Below are 21,544 nucleotides of genomic sequence, written 5' to 3'. Positions count from 1 at the left end.
CCTGTCTCGCCCACCACTCACTGGGACCACGGGACGTAGCTCTGAGCAGAGGGCTTGAGGGCAGGCGTCCGCTGAAATGGTCTCGTGGGACTCTAGGAGGAGATGGCTGGTGCCTTCCACCCTGATTCCCTCCTGCCCCAGCCCAGTGGCCAGGTGCCAGCCACTGCCATAGACAAGCCTGGGGGGTGAGGTCCATGCCCATGGAGAACAGGTGAGCGGCAAAGGACTGGCCCTTGTTTTGTGCTGTTGCCCAATGTGTTGGTTAGCTATGGCTGCAGAACAAACTGCCCCAGAATTTAGTGACTTTTCGCAGCACACATTGACTATGTCAAAGCCTTTGTGGGTCCAGAATTCAGGCACCACGGAGCTGGGTCTCTGACGTGTCTGCAGTCCAGGTGCTACAGGATGTCGTCCCCTCTTGGTTGGCTCACGTGGCCCTTGGCAGGATTCCAGTCCTCGAAGGCCGGGGCTGAGCATCCGGTTTCTTGCCGACTGTAGGCAGAGGCCAGTTCCTGGCCATGTGGGGTTCCCGCCAGGGCAGCCCTTGAGAAGAATGGCGAGAAGGTGGGCTGGGCGGTGTCGTGGTCTCTAATAACCCGGTCAGGGATGGGGCATCTGCCCTGTGCTAAGTCCTGCTTGTTGGAAATGTGTCCCAGTGACACCTGGAGGAGGCAGGTCACTGGAAGCCGGCACTGCCCAGCATGCCCGAGCCTCATCCTGACCCCAGCTCCACCCACCTCTGATGACTCCTGATGAACCGGACTCCTGATGAACATGGCAAAGGTGGGACCTGGTGAGGTTCCTCATCCTCCCCACTCCCTTCTGAGTGGCGATCCACTTCCCTGGCTCCCCAGAGCCCCTGTACTCCCTCTAGGGTCTGTCCCTGCACTCCCCTCTGTCACCTCCCTCGGGAAGTTTCTCCCTGCACCCCCTGCTCCTCATCATTTCCCAACTCGGCCCTCTGTGCCCCCCCCCCCATGCCCCTCCCTGGCCCAGCAGTCATAGCAGTGAGCTCCACACAAGCGTCCTGGTGAGCCCAGGTCCCCTCTCCTTATGGCTGTATTTTATCTCCTTACTTAGCAAATCAAAATGTCACCAGCACAGGATTGCACCCTAATTTGGGGGGGATCTTGACCGATGCATTGGGTTTTGAGAACTCCTGGCAGGCGCTGCAGACTGTGAGCACTGGAGGGCGAGGGTGGCGTCCATCCTCAGTGCTGGGGACCACCCGTGGGTTCTGATCTGACCCACCTGAAACTAAGTCCTCAGAGAGGCCCTGGGGCTGCAGGGCTCAGCGAGTGGGAAGGGTTTGGCCATAAGGAGCTCCGGATGACAGGGGTCTCTTAAGGACACCAGTCCCGTGGGACCTGCACCCACCCTTATGACCCTGTGCATATCATCTCCTAAAGGCCCTGCCTCCAAACACAGCCATCCTGGGGCCGGGGCTTCAACATATGGCTCTGGGGGACGCAAGGCAGTTGATACCAGCTGTTCACCCCATGAATAACAAGGGAAATGTAATGCAAGATGAGGAACAATTTTACTGTGACACGTTTATATAAGAACATATGTACACTCGTGTATGTATATTTGTATGTGCAGTCAGCCCTCCGTACCCTCCAGTTCCATCTCCCACAAAAACTGCATTTTCCATCCAAGGTGGGATGAATCCTCGGGGGGGAGCCTGTGGATAAGGAGGGCCGACTTTTCATATCCGCGGATTCCACAGGGCTGACTACAGGACTTGGGCCAAGGATGGCGAGACCACCAAACTCTGCAAACTCATAGAAATAAAGCACGCGGTACGCGGACGCAGGCTTAAATAACAAAATATATTTCGATATGCACAGTTTTAACTGAGGACACACAAGCCTTCCTCGGGCTGCAGGCCCGCGCCCTCCCAGTGGGATTCACAGCCCCTGCAGAGTTTGTCCTCACGCACACCACACACAATCGGGTATAAAATGCGTTCTATAACACGTTCTGATGCAAACTGTGTGTCCATAAATATATATTTATGCAAGTTCCTCCCACCCACTGCAGGGCCGTACAGCTCTGGGGACAGGAGGTCACAGCCGACTTTAAACCACAGGTTAAGTAGAAGGTTGCAGGTCAAATAGAAGTTTCCATGTGATTGCATCACCCAATGGCACTGTTCTGTCATCAGGAAATGCTGAGTGTCCGCCGTGGCCGGGGGGGCGCGGGCGGTGGTCAGACGCTGCTCTGGAGCTGGCTATCTGTGGCACTGTCAGGGGCCGAGGACTGGCTGGGCAGACAAGTTTCCAGGCCATCTGAAGACTCCGACAGGGGCTTGTATAAGAAGCAGGCTATGGCAAAGAAGAGGACGCCCAGCACCTGGGGAGAGAGGAGCCCGCTGGACCTCGTGGGGAGCTCGGTCAGAGCCTTTGGATACTGGTGGGCCTGTCCCAGTCCTGTCCCTGCCCCAGCCCGCAGCACCCTCACCAGGTCCACGGAAACCCATCCTGCTCTGAGAGGGTATCTTTCCCATATAACCGGTTTGTAGAGCAGACGCCAATATTGTTAAAGAGGGAAAGAAACACACCCTTTGACTAAAAACAGAGGCACAGGACTGGGGGGCTTGTCATGGGTTGAACAGTGCCAGACACCAGTGAATGGGACCTTTTTTGGAGATAGGGTCTTTGCAGATGTAATTAAGGATTTGAGATGAGATCATGCTGGATCTAAGGTGGGCCCCAAATCCAATGACTGGTGTCCTCACGAGAGAAAGGAGAGGAAGACTTGAGGCAGGGACAGAGGGAAAGGCCACATGCAGCTACAGAGAGCCGGAGCAGCGGAAGGAGCCAGCCGTGCCCCCACCTTGATTCTGACTTCTGGCGTCAGATCTGTAAGTGAATCTGGTTCTGCTACGTTAGGCCACCCCGCTTGCGGTCCTTTGTCGTGGCGGCCACAGGAACCTCACACAGAGCCAGTCGCCGGTCACCACCACAGCCGGGGTTCAAGCCCCGGTGCCACCATCATGGGCAGTTCTTAACCTTCAGGGTCTTGGTTTCTTTGTCAACAATGAGGGGCTGCACCGACTTTGCAGGGCAAGAGGAAGATGTGGCAGGAATCCCACGTGGGCCCCAAAGGCGGTGCGGTCCGAGCACGGATGCTGCCGCAATGCCCACGCAGAGTACATGTGCACCACTATGATTTCCACGCTGGGCGTGGGCCAGAAACACCCGCTGTGCCTCCTGGAGTGTCAGCCTGGCTGATGGCCCTGAGCCTGCATTCAGGGAGTGAGGCTGTTTTGACTCGGTGCAGGACAAAGTGGAATGCGAGGGTGTTTATAAGGAGACACTGTGTGCTCCCCCGCTACAATTAACATGGACGCATGCGCTGCTGAGGCCAACTCTGACCCTCTGGACACGGCTCCCGCTGGCTGTGCTGAGCCCAGGGGATGGCTGCGTGTGGAGGGCTCTCAGCCTGCTGCTCCCAGTTAAGGGATGCATCCAACACAGCAGAGAGAGAGTCTGGGGATGGCTCCCTGGGAACGTACAGCAGCCCCCTCATCCGCAGACACTGAGACCCCCGTGGACGCGTGAGTCTAAGGGCGGTACTGAGCCCAGCCAAGGAACCACACCTCGCTGAAGGAAGCACCTCCGGCTTCCCATTGGCAGAGCTGAACGGCGGCGTGAGTGCTCCGGTGCTTTGGGGCCATGATTAGGTAAATAAGGGTGGCTTGAACATGGCACTGTGATACGGTGATGGGGGATGTGGTAACCACACCGGCTGCTAAGTGATTAACAGGTGGTGGCATGGATAGCCTGGACACGCTGGACAAAGGTTATGTCTTATGAAGTCATCTGGTCAATTTCCTGATGCTCATGTGCCTTTGGGCCTCCCCAAACACCACCACTCCCTGAGCAGAGACGCGCCTAACAGAGAGTCAACCGTTATTTTATGCTAAAGCGAAAGGCATAGCACAGAGGGCTTGGGCCTTAGTATCCAATATCCCCAAAGCTCCCTGCAGAATAATTTCTGACCTTGCCTTCTTCCAAAGTTGGACAAAGGGAGAATCCGAGTCCTGGGCAGGACAGATCAAGATCTCACCAGACTGTGCAGAACGGCGCATGCTTTAAAAGTTATGAACTGTTTGCTTCTGGAATTTCCTATTTAATACATTCAGACTGTGGTTGACCTCGGGTAACTGAAACTGTGGAAAGTGAAACCTCAGATGAGGGGGAAACCGAGGTATATGTCTCCTTAACCCACTGCTTCTCTCCAGAGCCACACAAGGCCCTGCTCAGACTCGCCTCTTTTCTGCTAATCCGAGGGGAGGTGAACCAGCTGGGCTCCTTCCCTTTCTCTAACCTCCCTTCTGGAAAGCCTGAGGCCACGGGTTCCTGCAGGATGAACTTTCCTGGGTCCGTCACCCAAGGAAGAGCATCAAGATCCTCTGAACAGCTGGCCCTGGGACCGCATTTTATTTAGAAGGCTTTGTGCTTTATCGTCTAATGGGGGCAAATTCCAAACACAAATACTGCGTTTCCTCCCAGGTAGCATATGCCAAGAGTCACAACAGAAAGTTTCTGTTAGCTTGAAAAATGAGGGCCAGACTAAGAGATCCAATGGAATCCAAGGTGCACTGATCACGGAGAGGCTGCAACCTGCCCGCCAGCCCCCCAGACTGAGGCCCGGAGTGGACCAGCTAGTCAAGCCGCTCTAACAGGAGCAGCCACTTCTTATTTCTGCAGAGCTTTTAGTTAACGGGCATCCCAGGTACGTGCAAGACCACACTGTGGAGGGGCAGCCCCAGGAGGTGGGAGAGGGAGCAGGGCCTGGGCCTGGGCTTTGCTGGAGCTGCTAGAGGCCTGGACAGTGAACCCCAGGAGGAGGCCCTGCAGCCCACCTGCCTCTCCCCACAACCAGCTCATGAGGAATGTGGGAAGGGCCTTCTAGAAACCGGCTGCAGGAACATCTGTGATGTACTAGGCTGTGGTCCAAGCTGCTGGAAGATCGCGGCGTGTTCGGAGCCCCCAGCCACCCTCAGAGCAGACCCTCTGTCCCCTCCCTGGGCCTGCTTACCTTGTACAGGAGCCCCATGATGAGTATGTAGCGGCTCATAGCCGAATTCTGGTACACCAAGCAGGAGCCCTGCTGGCCACACTGGTCCTGCCACAGCAGACAGGCCTTGTCGATCACCCAGCCGAAGGCGATGGGCCCCGGGATGCCCCCTGCGGAGAGAAGCCCACTCAGCACCCACACTCCTGGTGGGCAGGCGCTAGGCAGGGAGCAGGCAGCCAAGAGGCCTGGAATGATGGGCTCTGGGAAGGTGATACTGGCCGTTGGAGTTCTCAGGGGGTGCAAAGAGGGCTTAAACGTTCCTTTCTTTGGGCATTCGGCATTGGGGCTGCGAGTTTCCCATGATCTCCCAGGGAAAGCCTTTGGGCAAATAAATGACGATGGGCCCCTCTAGTGGACAGTTAGGGAATGGACCCCTTCCCAGGCGGGAACAGCCTCCTGCTGGGAAGCACATCCCCTTGGTGGTTAGACACTTGCCCATGCCCTTGTGCAGTGAGCACACTGTGCAACTGACCATGGCTTCCTCACACTGCACAGTACCTAGTATTCTAACTACGATCCACTGGATTCCCAGGGCAAAGGATCTCTGAGGGTCACGGACACATCTGCAATAGAAAACCACAGCGTCAGCACTCACAGAAGTGGGGTTGCATGCCAAGTCACCCCCCAGGCCAGTGGCCTCCTGGACCAGCCCTCAGCCACATCATCACCCCCCCCAAGTGGGAAGCCCCTCATCAGAGATCAGAGACAGTGAGGTCTCTCCTGCCACCAGTAACAGACAGGCCCGCTTAGACCTGGGTGTTTCCTGGAGTGCTCCTGTCTCAGGATCTGCAGAGCTCCGCCTCAGGGTGCTGCAAGGAAAGCTCTGGACAAGCGCACACCCGACCCCGGCTTACCGTAGAGTTGCCGTTAGTGCAGGAATGCTGCTGAGGAATGTAAAGAAAATTACAACGAATATGAAAACCAGAAGGAGGGGCTTTCTCTGACAAGTTGAAGTGCATTTCCCTGCAGTGGCATGGCCAAAACCAGAGGAAAGATTCTGAGGGACACAGCTACAGTCTCGGTACACCTGGGAAGCCCAACAATAGCTCCGATTACAAGGGGAAGGCACGGGGGCCCCTTCCCAGGGTCCAGGGGAGGACAGGGGCGGTAGGCAGCGGCCCCACTCACCTTCTGGCCATCCACATTCGTCTCCGTGGCTGCAGGGCACCCTGCATGGCACAGTGAGAAGTACATGAGGCCGTCCGAGCCACACACAGGGCTGTAGTGTTCTGGCTGGCAGCTGCAGGCAGCGTTGCAGGGAGCCGTTAGGTTCAGGTGGCCTTCGGGCAGGAGGCTGCAGAGGGGGAACAAGCGAGTGGTAGGGTCCAGGCCAGAGCCATGCTGGCGCCCAGCAGGCACAGGGTCAGCCATGGGGCTCGTCCCCATGCAGCCTGCATTTCGGGTCTACAAACTTGCCAAGCTTGCACCGCCCCCAGCACACTGGGCACTCACGCTGGGCACTGCCTTCTGGTGATAGAATGGTTTTTCCTTCTCACGCAAGGAAGGCACACCCATGCCCCCCAGCACCATCCGCCTGATGCACAGCCCCTTTCCCTAGTTCGTTTGTTTTTGGACAAGCAACACATTCATATGGATCAAATGCAAACATTAGGAAAGAAAGAGCGCCACGTACACAAAGGCAGCCTCGTGGCCCTGGTCCCACCCCAGTCCTCGGTTCTCCAGCCACAGGCCGGCTGTGCGTTTGCAGGGGTCGTCTGCACGTACACGCCCCTCGGCAGTCACAAACATCTGCACTTCTCACTTGAATCAGAGCACACTGCGCCCATCGTCCAACTCCTTCCTTTTTCCCACTTCACAGCATGTCTTGGCAGTGGCCCAGGATGAGCTTCCTCCATTCCTTCGTGGGCAGGGCCTCTGTCGTGAGGACAGCGTAGTGACCCCGTCCACCCTGATGACTCTTAGGTTGTTTCCGATAATGCCACAACGGCCGCTTTGTGCTTCTCGGCCTTGCACGGCACCTGCAGGTGCAGTCCCAGGGCCCGCAGGGCAGGGCCGAGGTGCAGGCTACCTGCGTGTATTTTGGATATTCCCTAATTGCCACCTGACCAGCAGGTCCCCCTCCCACTCCCAGCACATAGCAACACCAGGAGCACATCCTGGGACACTTTTTATGTCACCGAGAGACCAGCCTCAAGGACTCCAAACACTAGGGCTGTTGTTCCATTTGACACAGCTACAGAGCACAGGGCCGAGGCCCAGAGAGGCATATGACTGCCCGGGGGCACAGCCGGGACCCAAGCGCAGGCACTGCTTGGGGCTGGCATGGTGCCCTTTCACATGGATGCTGCCAGGTGCCCTGCTGAGCGGGTGTTGCCCTTGCTGCTGGCCTGTGACGCAGCCCTTTTCAAAACCACCTCTCCCAAGGGCTGCACCACTCCTCCTCCATGCCCAGGGACCGCCGGTGCTCGGGGCCCCGACATGTACCCAGGTGCCATCTGGCCCTCACCTCCCGCCGTAGCTGGCTGTGACGCCCGCCATGGGCACACTGGGGCAGTGCAGGGAGAAGACGAGGATGCCCAGCAGGCTGACAACGGTGCAGAACAGGCAGAACTTGATGACCGCGGAGCCCCGGAGCCTGAGCTTGTTCACAAAGAAGCCGCCCAGGAAGGTGCCGCCACCACCCGCTGGCACCACCAGGTACCCTGGGGAGAGGGAGGGATTCAGCCAGGGACTCAGGCAGGGGGCTGTGGTGGGAGAGGGTGGCGGATCAGCCGGGTCCACTTTACAGGTGGGGAAACTGAGGCATAGAGGGATCAATTCCTGCCTGCATGGCAGCACTCAACACCACACCTGAGTGCTTAGCTGCTGCGCTGACAGAGCCCTAGGAGGGACCTCTGTCCAGAGCCCGCAGCCGGGATGCCGCAGGGGCAGGGGCAGGGGCAGGGGCAGGGGCAGGGGCAGGGGCGGGGGCGGGGGCGGGGGGAGGAGGAGAGCCCAGAGTGCTCCAAGGTCAGTGGCCCCTGCCCCAGTGGGAAGCCAATGACTCCTCCAGTGACCCCCCTCCAGGGCAGCCACACCCCTCCTCCCCCAGGGGCCTCTGCCGAGTCCCTGCAGGCTGTGACAAGGACATTTGTCGAAGCCTGAATGGCCACCATCAGTACAAAATTGGGATTAGCTGGCATCTGGCTTCTGGGCTGACAAGTGAGGAGGGCACAGGTGAGGGGACAGGTGGGGAGGGGACAGGTGGGGAGGGGACAGGTGGGGAGGGGACAGGTTTGAGAGGATAGGTGGGGAGGGGACAGGTTTGAGGGGATAGGTGGGGAGGGGACAGGTTTGAGGGGATAGGTGGGGAGGGGACAGGTTTGGGGGGACAGGTTTGAGGGGATAGGTGGGGAGGGGACAGGTTTGGGGGGACAGGTGGGGAGGCTCTCCAAGGGGCAGTAGAGCTGACCTCTGGGGGGCTGTTGAGTGTGGGAGTGTGGGAGTGTGGGAGTGTGGGCTTGTGAGTTCAGCCCAGAGGGGCCAAGCCTGGATGGGCCTGTGGGGGAGGGAGGGGAGCCCTCATCTGATGCCCTCTTCCTGTCCAGATAGCGGACCCTGGAAGGGTAGAGCACGGTAGATTGGCGGTGGTGGCCCACATGCCTGGCACCTCTGCCATAGCCCAGGGTACCCTGTGAACGCTGGCAGAAGGAGGAGCTCTGAGGAGGGGTCCCCACTTTCTGCAGACCTGCCCAGCCTAGGAAGGCCAGCCTGCCTCTGGCACCGAGAAACCCCCAGCTGCACTGTTCTAGGAGGTCCTGAGGCACCAGTGCCTGGCTCATGGAACAGCCAGGTCCAAACCCTTCCTGCACCAAGTCACAGAAGCCAAGACTAGGTGGCTAGGGGGTGGAGCCCACCGTGGACCCTTCCACCTACGGAGCATGTCCCACAAAGAGGGCAGGACCACCACTCTCCCGGCCTGTGGACAGAGTCGCTCAGCCCCCGTGGCGCTCTCTACACCTGCTCTGGCAGTGGGAGTGGGAGGGCACTCACTGCCATGTGCCTTGTCCGGGTCTTTCTAGAAGATGCCCTTGAAGACTATTTCTGAGAACTGACATAAAAGCAGAGGACCCCCAAGATTCAGAGTTTTCTCACCAAACAAGGTGGCAGCTTCTGAGGCACTCAGGCTGAACTGGGACTCCAAGAACTTGGGGCTGAACGTGGACATGCCGGTGATGAGTGTGGCCTCAGTGGCCCCAGCCAGGCAGAGCAGGATGAACGTGGGGTTCTTCAGGAGAAGCCAGATGGAGCTGGGCAGAGGTTGGGGTGTGGAGAAGAGACTGAGGGTCAGAGTGGTGGGCAGAAGTCGGGGTGTGGAGAAGAGACTGAGGGTCAGAGTGGGCCAGACCCAGGGTGCGAGGAACCTGCTGTTCCTGAGGCTGTCACCTCCCCGCTCTGAGCACAAAGGGCCCCTGTTCTGACAGGGAGTAGAGTGGAGTGCAGGCAGGTGGGGGACACCCACACTTATTCCAGAGAAACCCAGGGGGCGCCAGGCTGAGCCTATGCCTGTGGCCCACTTGTCCTGAAAGCCGCAGTCCCTGATTAGGGAAAAACCTTATCAGTGCCTTGGCCAGAGCTTCAGCTCAGGTGGGGAGAGACCCCAAGTGACCCAGGACCCTGTTCCATCACTGGCCAGCAGCAGGGCCTGAAAAAGGGAACTGGCTGGGGCAGGCAGAGGCCACCAAGTCCAGGACCGGACAGGCCCCGGGATAGGGGAATGGAATCATGGGAATGGGGACTGTGGCCAGTCCCCAACCGCCAGCCCCTGGGAGAAGTGGGGGCAGGAAGCCGCTGGGATTCGAACCCTCCGTCCAAGCCGCCCCTGGGTAGATGGACCTGGCTGGCTTGGTTTACACTTCGGGGCCAGTGGCCCTGGGGGTGGTGAGGCCTCAACTGGGGCGAGTCCTTGGTGCATGGGCCTGGAGCCCTGGGGGGAATTGTGGGAACTCTGAGCCCTGTCTGGCCCTGAGGGCTCAGCCTCAGCCTCCACGTCTGCCTGTTGCGGTCCTGGCTGTGGGGTCTCAGGATAAGGACATAGCCCCCTGGAAGCTGGGAAGGCCCCACACCAGGCCTTGCAGTTTCTAACCCAGGAGGTGGCCGACAGCAGTGCGTCTGGGCTGCCTATCCCTGCACACGAGGCCCTGGGGGGTGAATGGAGGCTCTCCCTGTTTTTGTTAGCATTGGAGGCCCGAGCAGGGCTAACGCCCAACCGCTGCTTAAGCGCATAACATGCTGAGATGGAAAACGTGTTGCATGGCGTAAACCACACGAAGCCCTCCCAGCCAGTGCAGTGAGCGAGGCAGACAGAAAGGGAACCGCCTCTGCAAAGAGAGGCTCGGCTCTCTCTGGGGTACACAGATCACCCAGACTGGGCAAAGCTCACATTCATCCCAGCTCACAGCTGCCTGCATCCTGTTCACAGCACGCTCCTGTGCGTGACCCTTCTCCCCCACTGAGTGGGGGGCTCTCGGCCTCAGGTGAGGGTGTTTGCAGACGCAGCTATTGTCCTGTCCCTGGAACTCATAACATAGACCAGGGGCAGAGACTTCCTGAAGCCCTAGGTCATGGCACAATAGCCTATCAGCCCACAATAATGCAAATTTTCGCAATAAATGACATGTCCATGTCGCCTCTGCTCACACCGCAGTGTCGCTGACTTGAATCCCTACATCTGCAGCTTAGTGACATCCTGTAAACCTACACTTTCCAGCCTCTCACCAGAGCAGAGTGTCGGCCTCACATCACCCCCACCTGCAGGAGGGCGGCTCTTTCCTCTCGGCCACACCTAGAGCCTGGTTCCGATGAACGCAACTCTGAACGCCTGGAACATTCAAATGCTCTTGTTTGAGGTGGTGGCCAAATGTAAATGGATTCTGAAGAATTAGGAACAGACGGTGCAGCCCTAGTTAGCCTCTGAGCCCCAACAGGCCCACAGGTGCCTTGCAGAGCTGATGCTGGCGCCAGAAACTCCACTCCAGCCTCACAGGCACTCTGCCTGCTTGGAGGTGTTCGCTGGCTCGCTCAGACTGACCTCAGCAGCCATGAACATGGGTTCTTTCTGTTCCCTTCCCTGATTAAAATGGGAGAGCCCAGTTCTTTCAAAATTTATTTCCTGACTTGAGGATTGAAAAGCCTCTTCTTTCTGGTTAACTACTTGGGTCCCACGTCTTGAAAAAGGCAAGACGACGGAGGACAAAGGAGACCCCAGCCCATGCCCCCCCTTCCCCAGCCAGTTCTGGTGTGTGGGGTGACAGAGCTGGGGTGGGCATCCTGGGGGGATCCTGGCGTGTGGGGGGTTCTGGAGTGTGGTGGGACGGGGCTAGAGTGGGCACCCTGGGGGGGGTCCTGGCATATAGGGGGACGGGGCTGGGGGGGGGTCCTGGCATATAGGGGGACGGGGCTGGGGGGGGGTCCTGGCATATAGGGGGACGGGGCTGGGGGGGGGGTCCTGGCATATAGGGGGACGGGGCTGGGAGGGGGTCCTGGCATATAGGGGGACGGGGCTGGGAGGGGGTCCTGGCATATAGGGGGACGGGGCTGGGGGGGGGGTCCTGGCATATAGGGGGACGGGGCTGGGGGGGGTCCTGGCATATAGGGGGACGGGGCTGGGGGGGGGGGTCCTGGCATATAGGGGGACGGGGCTGGGGGGGGGGTCCTGGCATATAGGGGGACGGGGCTGGGGGGGGGGTCCTGGCATATAGGGGGACGGGGCTGGGGGGGGGGTCCTGGCATATAGGGGGACGGGGCTGGGGGGGGGGTCCTGGCATATAGGGGGACGGGGCTGGGGGGGGGTCCTGGCATATAGGGGGACGGGGCTGGGGGGGGGGGTCCTGGCATATAGGGGGACGGGGCTGGGGGGGGGGGTCCTGGCATATAGGGGGACGGGGCTGGGGGGGGGTCCTGGCATATAGGGGGACGGGGCTGGGGGGGGGTCCTGGCATATAGGGGGACGGGGCTGGGGGGGGGTCCTGGCATATAGGGGGACGGGGCTGGGGGGGGGTCCTGGCATATAGGGGGACGGGGCTGGGGGGGGGTCCTGGCATATAGGGGGACGGGGCTGGGGGGGGTCCTGGCATATAGGGGGACGGGGCTGGGGGGGGTCCTGGCATATAGGGGGGGGTCCTGGCATATAGGGGGGGTCCTGGCATATAGGGGGGTCCTGGCATATGGGGGGGTCCTGGCATATGGGGGGGTCCTGGCATATGGGGGGGGTCCTGGCATATAGGGGGACGGGGCTGGGGGGGTCCTGGCATATGGGGGGGGCCTGGCATATGGGGGGACGGGGCTGGGGGGGGTCCTGGCATATAGGGGGACGGGGCTGGGGGGGGTCCTGGCATATAAGGGGGGTCCTGGCATATAAGGGGGGGCCTGGCATATAAGGGGGGGCCTGGCATATGGGGGGGTCCTGGCATATAGGGGGGGTCCTGGCATATAGGGGGGGTCCTGGCATATAGGGGGACGGGGCTGGGGTGGGCACCCGGGGTGGTTCTGGCGTGTGGGGGGACGGGGCTGGGGTGGGCACCCGGGGGGGTTCTGGCGTGTGGGGGGACGGGGCTGGGGTGGGCACCCGGGGGGGGTTCTGGCGTGTGGGGGGACGGTTCTGGCGTGTGGGGGGACGGGGCTGGGGTGGGCACCCGGGGGGGGTTCTGGCGTGTGGGGGGACGGGGCTGGGGTGGGCACCCGGGGGGGGGTTCTGGCGTGTTGGGGGGACGGGGCTGGGGTGGGCACCCGCGGGGGGTTCTGGCGTGTGGGGGGACGGTTCTGGCGTGTGGGGGGACGGGGCTGGGGTGGGCACCCTGGGGGAGTCCCTCCCTAGGGCTTTTCCCAGACCTGCCCAGGCTCCGGGGTGGGTGGCTGCGTTAGGAGGCCATGACTCTCTGAAATGCTATGCAAACTTCATTTCTTAATGACTGATCGCTTGGCTGAAATTCTCGTGTTGAATTTGCCCAGAGAATTAGTCATGACTTTAATAAAGGGAACATATCCCACAATTTATTTCTTCCCAGCAACTGGTTTAGGGAACTAACCCTGGACATAAACCTCCTTATCACCTGATGAACTGAAAGAGCCCCAGGGTTCCTAGGTCCACACTGGGGACTCACAGCCACGCTGGGAACAGCGCGCCTGACCCTCAGCTCTAAGCCGCTCTGCTGCTGGGGGGAGGAGAGAGGGTTAGCCAGTGCCTACACGATGTTCCCAACTCCTGGTGAACGTGGCCCCGGGTCAGCTCGGCCCATGGGGTCACCCTCCTTAGCAGGCAGCTCTCCCAGCAACTTTGGGGGGGGGTCTATCAGGGCCCTAATGAGGCCTCTCTTTCCCATCTTCATCCAGCCTTCCTCCTCTCTGCCGTGGACAGCTCGGGGCTTTCTGAGGGGCCACCTTTGGCCCTGATGCCTTCCCTCCTGTCCTGGTTGAGGGCAGGCAGCAGGGACTCACCCATTGCCCACACCCTCCACCCACTATGGCCAGTGAGACGCAGCCATTTGTGAGCTCAGGGACCTGCTGCTACAAGGGCACAAGAGTCTCTCCATGCTGGGGCCTCAGAGGCTGAGGACTTGGGTGGTGGCCACCCTGAGGGCCACCCGTGCCCAGCCCTGGGGAGAGCCCCCCAGGGAAGGCATGATCCCCAGGAGAGGCCGGGAGGGTCCGGGTCCCTCTGTTGTCCCTCTAGGACTCCACCGGCTCAGGGCCCCGGGTTCACCCTAGCAGTGCAGCAAGACAGCAAAGCAAGGCCGGACCACACTCAGCAGAAAGGGAAGGCAGCCAAGGCAGACGGCAAAGCAAGCAACCTCCCCGGAGGGTGAGCGGGACACGCCGGGTAGAGGGGGGAGGTCCTCAGAGACTCTGAGGGAGGGAGGGAGACGGGAGGGAGGGAGACGGGGGGTGGGGGCAGCATCCCAGGGCCCGGTGGGTATGGCACAGGTGACGCCTGATGAAAGGGAATTAGAGTGTGGGGGGTTATGGTGAGGGAAGGGTCTCGAGTCAAATGCAGCTTCCCTGGGGACCCCGGGACACACAGGCCACGGGGAGACTTGCTGGTGTGGAAGGGATTTGCTCCGTGGCCATCGGGAGCCAGGCGCAGCCCACAGGAGCCTCCACACTGCATGAGTGAAGTGATGGCTCCCTGGGTGCGGGCCGAGGCCCCGGTCCCACTTTGGGACTCTCCCACGGCTCTGCAGCCCTGAGGCGGGGTCTGCGGCCCCTGGCCCAGGAGGCTCTATCTGTTGCTCCTTAATCTCTTGGCCCAGGGTCACGACAGAGGTTAGGGGCTGCGTCCCCATCATGATCCCGGAGGGGTCTCACCGACTCCCCCAAGATGGGGGCCATTAAAGGGTCTGAGGACACTAGGAACCCTCCCGACCCCGGTCCTTACAGAGGCAGGTCTCTGATGGTTTTCCCAAAGTCCGGGTTGCTCGCCTCCCCATGGCTGCTGTCCTTCAACTGGTGCATTTCTGCCGCTCTCATGACCGCGTAGCGCTGGGAGCCTGGAAGGGCACAGAGTGAGCTGGGGCTGGGGCTGGGGCTGGGGCTGGGGCTGGGGGCTCCCGGAGGTAGACTTCTCCGAGAGAGGCTCTGCCCCTCCCCGGTCTGGGAACGTCATTGTCTGACATCCCTGCAGCCCTTGCGGCCCCGGGGAGGCGGCACTGGAACAGAAACCACGTGAGAATGCAGCACAAGCCGGGTTTGGAGGTGTGGGAGAGCTGGGGCCCAAAGTGGGGCTGGGGGAAGGAGGGGACGGAGGCCCTGCCCTGATTGGGACAAGCCTGTTCCGTGGCCTGAGGGGGAGAAGCCGCTGGGGCAGAGGGGAGGCCACAGGACAGGATGGACACACAACCTGCCTTGTGCCACAGCCAGGAGGCATCTCTCCACCCAGATGGGAAGAAGACTGAGAATGAGGGTGTGCCACAGACTTGATCACGGCGGGGAAAAAAAAACAGCAGAGGAAACGGGGTGCCCCCTTCACGAAAACTAAGGGACAGTCTCCCAATGTGAAGGCTGGGCTGGGGAAGGGAAACCCACCTGGCAGCTGCCGAGGGTAACCAAGGATGGGAACGGCGGTGAAGAAGGCAGCGGCCCCAGAGCCCAGGAAGCCGACCCACCAGGCGCCGACCCACAGTGGGCTCTCGGTGGTCAGCTCCGTCCTGTGGAAGAGGCAGTGGCACCTGGGTCAGCGTGCAGCCCACCTGTGCCCTCCATGGCACACACACACTGGGGGCCGCTGGCCCCTCCTCCGGGCAGACCTCCAGGGTCTGTCTGCACGCTGGTCAACACAGGCCCCTGGTGCTGCTGGCCACAGGTCCTGTCCCTTCCTTGCAGACTAAAGCAAACACCACCTTGGCTTAGCTGTCCCCCAAGACAGATGGCTCCATGCCTTGGCCCACGCTCCAGGGCTGGAGATGCCACCTGTGGCCTGGTCCTGAGACCACAGTGGGGTTGGGTGCTAAGAGGAGCAGCCTCTCCAGGCAACAGCGGGAGGAGGCATCCCTCCCCACAGTGCAGAGGGTGACAGATGGGGTTCCCAGGGACGCCAGAGGGCTCAGCTGGAGCTGAGAGCTCCCCACGAAGGGACTGTTGTGTACGTGGCAATTTGCACATAAGTGCTTTCAAACGAAAAGGTGAGTGGAAAAGAACCATGGGCTGGCCGTGGAGTGGTAGAAGCCCATCCAAGCTCTGGGCATCCAGAGACGCGTCTTCACAGTGAGGACAAGCTCTGGGCATCCAGGGATGCGTCTTCACAGTGAGGCGGAGGCGGCGGCAGCGGCGGCGGGAGGGCAAAGGCCAGCAAAGGCCGGGAGCAGAGCCACAGAGACAGACAGAGGACACAGGGAGCGCCAACACCCTGCAAGGCTGCAGCCAGGCGGCACCTGCTTGTTCCAGCGCAGAAATGCTGCGGCCGCCTCTGGGGGCCAGACCCCACTCTGCCTCCCAACTTTGTGCAAAGTGGGCCCAGATCCCGGAGCCAGAAGGGGCACAGAGACTGAGAGAAGCATCCAGACCCAGGACACGAGCCCCAGCCTACCTCCAGGCTCTGCCCAGAACGCACACACTTGACCCCACATTATCAATCCGAGACCAGAGGGCCTTTTATAAGAGATCAGAGTGCTAGAGACCTCCAGGAGAGGTGCCATCTGCAGAAAGAGTCCCAAGGTGCAGCAGTGCCCAGGCCGACTAACAGAGGACCTTGGAAACTTCACAAATGCAGGATGGGCAAGGGATGAATGGGGGGCCCAAACCCACAGAGCACTGGCGGTCAGCAAGGACATGTCTCCTCTGCCTCCCCATCTCCATCTGTCTCTGTCTCTCTCTGCCTGTCGCTGTCTTCTTTCTGTCCCTCTGTATCTCTATCTCCATCTGTCTCTGTCTCTTGGTCTGTCTGTCTCTACGTGTCTTTCCCTCTCTCTCTACCTCTCCCTCTGCCCCTCCCTCCTTGCTTTCTCCTGCTTACGTTTACAGAAACTAGGGTCACACACACAAGATACAAAGAAAGGAAAAGAAACAGAAGAATCTCCATTTCATTAGGGAACTAGTGGCCAGGGCTCGCTGGGCTTTGCAAGCGCTTAGGCCTCGGGCACTGCCTGCCTGCCCTGCCCCCTGCCCTGGGGCGGACTCCCAAGGCCCCTACAGATCCTCCGAGTCCTCCAGAGCCAAGGCCAGCCTTGACTCCCTCCAGCCCGGGGGGTGCCCAGCACCTGCGCCGCGCCCGGCCTGACTCAGAGTGGGCCCTGCTGACTCTGAACCCCCTTCCAGAGACACGTGGGTCTCTCCGGCGCAGGCAGCTGGGTGTGCGGCCACTCACCGTCGGCCCATTTCCGTGTAGATGTTCAGCAGGGCACCTCCGATCAGGTAGCCGGCAGCGGGGCCCAGGATGGCCGCGGTGTAGAAGACAGCTGCAAGAGAGGCAGAGGCGTCAGGGCCGCTGTGCACCACTCAGGGGCTGCGGAGGGCCGCATGGGGCTCCGTGCCTGAGAGAAGCCCCGCACCCGCTGTTCTGCATCTCCGGCCCACTCCCCTCATGGGCCTCTTTAAGTTAGATGAGTCTGTGCAGTTGCCACTGGGCCTGACATGGGTCAGCATCAACTTTTAAAAATCCCCCTCAAAGCCAAGCGCGCTGTCTTTCCCTTACAAAAGGGCAAAGGCCCTCGAAGCCCCGTTTGCAGGGCGTCTAAGTAGCCGCACAGACGGACACTGGCAGGAATTAGGGGCCCAGGGTGGGGAAAGGGACCAGAGAGGCCTGAGCCCCTCCGCCCAGCCACGCTCACTCTCCCACAGGCCGGGATTTGGAAGGCTCGGTGTGGTGGGACGTCCCCTCGCTGGAGTGAGGTGATCTCAACGCCCGCCTGGGTTCTTGGGATGAGCGCTGCCAGGTGACTGGGATGAGCAGAGCTCAAGGAGGACATGAGGAGGCTGAGGTCACTGCAGAGTCCGGCTGGGGCCAGCTGCTCCCCGTGACCATCCTATGATGCCCTTCCCGGGAGAGCCAAGCCAGGCAGGGGGACGCCGAGAAGTGGGGTCAGGCGGGCCGTGCACAGGGTCAACTCGGCCATGTCGGACGGGCCATGGGGCTTCCCTACATCTCAACAAACAGGAGCAGGAAGCCAGTGAGGGGCCCAGGGCTGCCCCAGGGCAGTGAGCTCAGCTGCCTGGCATGGAGTTATAACATAGATCTTTACTCTTAGGTAACTGTGAAGCAGCCATGAGCTGCTTCATGTTATTTTTCCCCTTAAAGTTCTGACTCTCCAGATTTGCTCGGTCTTTTCCGCACCCCTATGTGGCTGCCGGAGCAGACACGGTGCTTACGGGCAGACATGGGTGTGGTCTCAGGGCTCTGTCCCTCCACCTCTATGTGGCTGATGGAGCCAACACGGTGCTTTCAGGGAGACATGGGTGTGGCCTTGGGGCTCTGTCCCTCGTCACTTATCCCACATCAAACCCCTTCCCAGGCAAGTGCCAGGTTCCCAGCCGGAGCATGAGGTCTGCTGCCATTGGACCTGGTGCCACCCAGCGCCTAGTGACTCTGTGCCCCTTGGTCCTGGCAAGGTGGGCTGGACACCATGCAGGGGTTGCACTGAGGCTCCCGGGCACAGCGGCCTGGAGCCCTGAGCAGGGTCCACATGAGAAAGCCGGAGTCCCTTACGTCAGCTTTGGGCCTCAGGCCGGACCCCCCTCCCCTGCCACCTCTTGCAGCAGCCCCGGGGCCATGCAGACAAGGAGCACACGAAGGCAGGGGGCGGGGCTGGCTCCGGCCAGTTACCCTCACTCCTGCAACACTGCCCTCAGCCACCCCTGCCAGTGCTTACCCCGCCAGCCCCACTCACCAATGTAGACGGGCGAGCAGCTGGACTTGACGTTCTCATCCAGGTAGGTGACGCCCAGCGTGTAGAGGGGTGTGGCACCCACGCCATGCAGGAACTGGCCCAGCATGAAGACCAGCTGGTAGCGGGACAGGCCCGAGGTACTGTCCGCACACGCCGCGCTGGGGTTAGCAGGGCACGTCCTGACACCCGCGTCCAACTCCACCTCATAGCGGCCAGCCGTGAAGTGGGGCAGTGCGAACACCAGCGACCCCGTGCCCATGAGCAGCACGCCCCAGCCCAGCCAGCGCGGCTTGTGCCCCGAGCCCCCGAAGTAGCTGACGAAGGTGAGGCAGAGGCAGGCGGCGATGTCGTAGGAGCTGGCGATGAGCCCGCTCTGGTAGCTGTGCAGGTCATAGCGGCGCTCCAGGGAGGTGATGACTGTGTTGATGAAGCCATTCACAGTCATCCCCTGCAGGAATGCAGCTGCACACAGGAAGAACAGGATGCCCTTGGGCGTGTTGAGGACCTGCAGGCACGGGGGTGCGAAGGCCCACCAGCCGCACGCCACGCTCTGCCCGGCCGAGACGTACCGCACCTCATGGGTCCCCCGGGCGCCACGCTTCTCGGCCCAGAGCTGGCAGAGGGGCTGTTTGCTGGTGTCCAGGGGGCTATGGGCAGCGGAGCGGAGGGAGCCGGGGCTCAGGGGTGTGCCCGGGGATGCTCTCCTGCTGGGTGGGGTGTGGTCAAGCCCGTTTTCCATGGCTGAGTTGGGGCTGGGGAAGGTGAGTGGCTTGTCCCCCAGCTGATGCAGGGGCATCTCCGAGCCTCCGCCTGGTGACCTCGAGGCTTCAGCCACGCAGTGGGAGTAGCCTCAGTGGGAGTGGCCAAGTGGTATCCGAGGGGCTGGTGTGTCCTGTGAGAAGAATGTCTGGTTAGCAAGCTCACGTCTCTCCACGGGTACAGCACGTCCAGGCGGGAACATTCCAGCACACCCATCATGGGGGTGGCTCAAAGCTCTGCCTGCCTTGTCTCAAGAACCTCCCAAATCCAGGGTGGCGTCTGGCCAGGCCCACACTCAGGCACTGTGTCTCCCAGCCACAGCTCCGCTGCAGAAAGGTGGGGGGCTGTGCCTAGCTTGCTCACAGGGACTCAATTCCTGCCCTTTTTAGAACTGTTGGAAGGAGAAGCTGCCGCTTCAGCGGTGTGGCGTCAGGGCTGTGATGAGGGCAAGGCCTACTGAGATGGGGCCACGCGGTGGAGAGTAGAGCTGAGAGGCAGAGGCCGAGTCAGACACTGGGGTCCCAGGTCACCCCGCCCTGTACCCCACCCTGCCCCCGCTCGCCGTGTCAGCCCTGTCCCCTGCCATTTGCAGCCAAGTAGCCCTGATGGACTCCACAGGGGTCTACTACATTGGTCCTAGAGCCTGACCTTGTTCTTCCTTAAACTCACACCCTGGCAGCTTTCTGTGCCCTTTGGCGTGAGAAAGGAGCTCCTCTCAGTGTAGAGTTTGGGAGGTGCAGGGATGAGCTGGAAGCAGCCTCCTGGGCCACGTGAGCCCCCAGCACTGGAGACACCCCTGGCCGCCAAGCTCCGGCCGCTGCTGGGTCAGCTTGTAGCTAACAAGAGTTGCAGTCAGCAGCCATGTGGACCAGTTACCAGGAAGACGTGCCCACGTGCCACCTCCCTCCTGAACCCTGCACTGCCCCTGCCCCACTGCCCTCACCAGCCCTGTTCCCCACCATCCCGAGGCTCCACAGGGCACCTCCTCACTCCCCACACCAATTCCTGGAGCAACAGTTCCCCCCTACTGCCCAAAGCCGTCTGGGGAAGCCAGGTGGCTGCAGCCTCTCTACACCTTAAGGGCTTTCCCTGTCAGAAATAAACCGGCGAATAAATAGGGCTGCTATGATGTGGAACACCTGTGCTGCCCCCGCCCTGAGAGGGTCCTTCCCGGGGCTGCTGTGATGCAGAACACCTGTGCTGCCCCCACCCTGGGAGGGTCCTTCCCGGGGCTGCTGTGATGCAGAACACCTGTGCTGCCCCCATCCTGGGAGGGTCCTTCCCGGGGCTGCTGTGATACAGAACACCTGTGCTGCCCCCACCCTGAGAGGGTCTTTCTCGCAGACCTCAAGGTGCTTGCCATCTGGGGCACCTCCTGTTATGGTTGAATTGTGACCCCTAAAAGAAGCTGTCTTGGAGCCTTGACCCTAATACCTCAGAATATGACAGTTTTTGAAACTCAGGCCTTTAAAGAGGTGACTAAGGTTAAACAGGGACATTGGGTGGGCCCTGATCCCATGTGACCGGTGTCCATATTATAAAAAGGGAATGTGGATGTGCAGACCATTCCCCTGCCCGGGAGGGAGGCCGGAAGTAGCTCCTTCCCTCACAGCCTCCGAGGGGGGTCGGCCTTGCAGACACCATGATCCCTGATTTCTGGTCCTCAGCAGTAAGAGAGGGCCCGTTTCTGTTGTCTAAGTCCACAGTCTGGGGTCTTTTGTCTTCACTGTGGAGCTGGGGTGGGGTGGGGTGGGGGGTGGGGGGTGGGGTGCGGTGGTGTGGGGTGTGGGGTGGGGTGGGGGTGGGGTGGCGTGGGGGGGTGGGGGGGTGGGGGGGTGGGGGGGGTGGGCGGTGGCGTGTCCATATTGGGCCACATTGTATCACATTCAACAGGGGCCCCGTTGCTTCTGGAAGCTTATTCAGCCCATGAAACATCACACCCTGGGAGGCTCCAAAACACAAGGCGTGAGAAGTGCTGCCCACTGACATCAGGCTGAGGCCGGGGCCACATCAGCCGTGCTCAGGGCTCTGCAGAGTCCGAAGCCCTAAGTATCCGGCCTTGGGGTCTCCTTCCAGCCACAGCCGGTGACGCGCAGAGATGCACGGAGACGCAGGGACAGCAGGCAGTCCCGTGGGGACCTGGGCTGGGTGATGCCCCCAGGATCCTCCTGGCAGCTCCTTACAGAGTCTGCTCACTGAACCTGCGCTGGGGCTGGGGTGGGTGGACCGGTGCCCCCCGTGTTCCCCGGGCAGTCACGTTCACCTGGGACCTGAACGCGTGACCTTATTTGGAAAAAGCGTCTTTGCAGATGTGACGAGTGATCTGAGAAGAGATCATCCTGGATTAGGGTGGGCCCTAAACCCGGTGACAGGTGCATTTA

General features: G+C 60.8%; 1 protein-coding gene across 5 annotated transcripts in view; it reads right to left on the bottom strand.

The window, feature by feature from the left end:
- Positions 1-21,544, bottom strand: part of SLCO4A1 (solute carrier organic anion transporter family member 4A1) — a 52,631-nt gene that overhangs the window by 19,225 nt on the left and 11,862 nt on the right. Inside the window, exons 2-13 of one of the 5 annotated variants that reach the window (XR_008674344.2) lie at positions 18,405-19,296; positions 16,886-16,976; positions 15,109-15,230; positions 14,462-14,573; positions 9,184-9,338; positions 7,556-7,751; positions 6,217-6,382; positions 5,943-6,115; positions 5,587-5,651; positions 5,050-5,198; positions 4,008-4,177; positions 2,267-2,355 (exon numbers count right to left, since the gene is read on the bottom strand). Coding sequence is in view for 4 of the 5 variants with exons in the window: in XM_031004965.3 (XP_030860825.1) it covers positions 2,212-2,355; positions 5,050-5,198; positions 5,587-5,651; positions 5,943-6,115; positions 6,217-6,382; positions 7,556-7,751; positions 9,184-9,338; positions 14,462-14,573; positions 15,109-15,230; positions 16,886-16,976; positions 18,405-19,200 (2,169 nt within the window). In the remaining variant the exon portion in view is untranslated. Of the gene's footprint in view, positions 1-1,813; positions 2,356-4,007; positions 4,178-5,049; positions 5,199-5,586; positions 5,652-5,942; positions 6,116-6,216; positions 6,383-7,555; positions 7,752-9,183; positions 9,339-14,461; positions 14,574-15,108; positions 15,231-16,885; positions 16,977-18,404; positions 19,297-21,544 lie in introns of those variants that run through there. The other 4 variants (XM_031004965.3, XM_055372358.2, XM_055372360.2 and 1 more) reach the window with 4 other exon arrangements.

Source organism: Gorilla gorilla, chromosome 21 (genome assembly GCF_029281585.2).
Source record: "Gorilla gorilla gorilla isolate KB3781 chromosome 21, NHGRI_mGorGor1-v2.1_pri, whole genome shotgun sequence".
NCBI classification, from domain to species: domain Eukaryota; kingdom Metazoa; phylum Chordata; class Mammalia; order Primates; family Hominidae; genus Gorilla; species Gorilla gorilla.
This window is presented reverse-complemented; position numbering and strand designations above follow the sequence as displayed.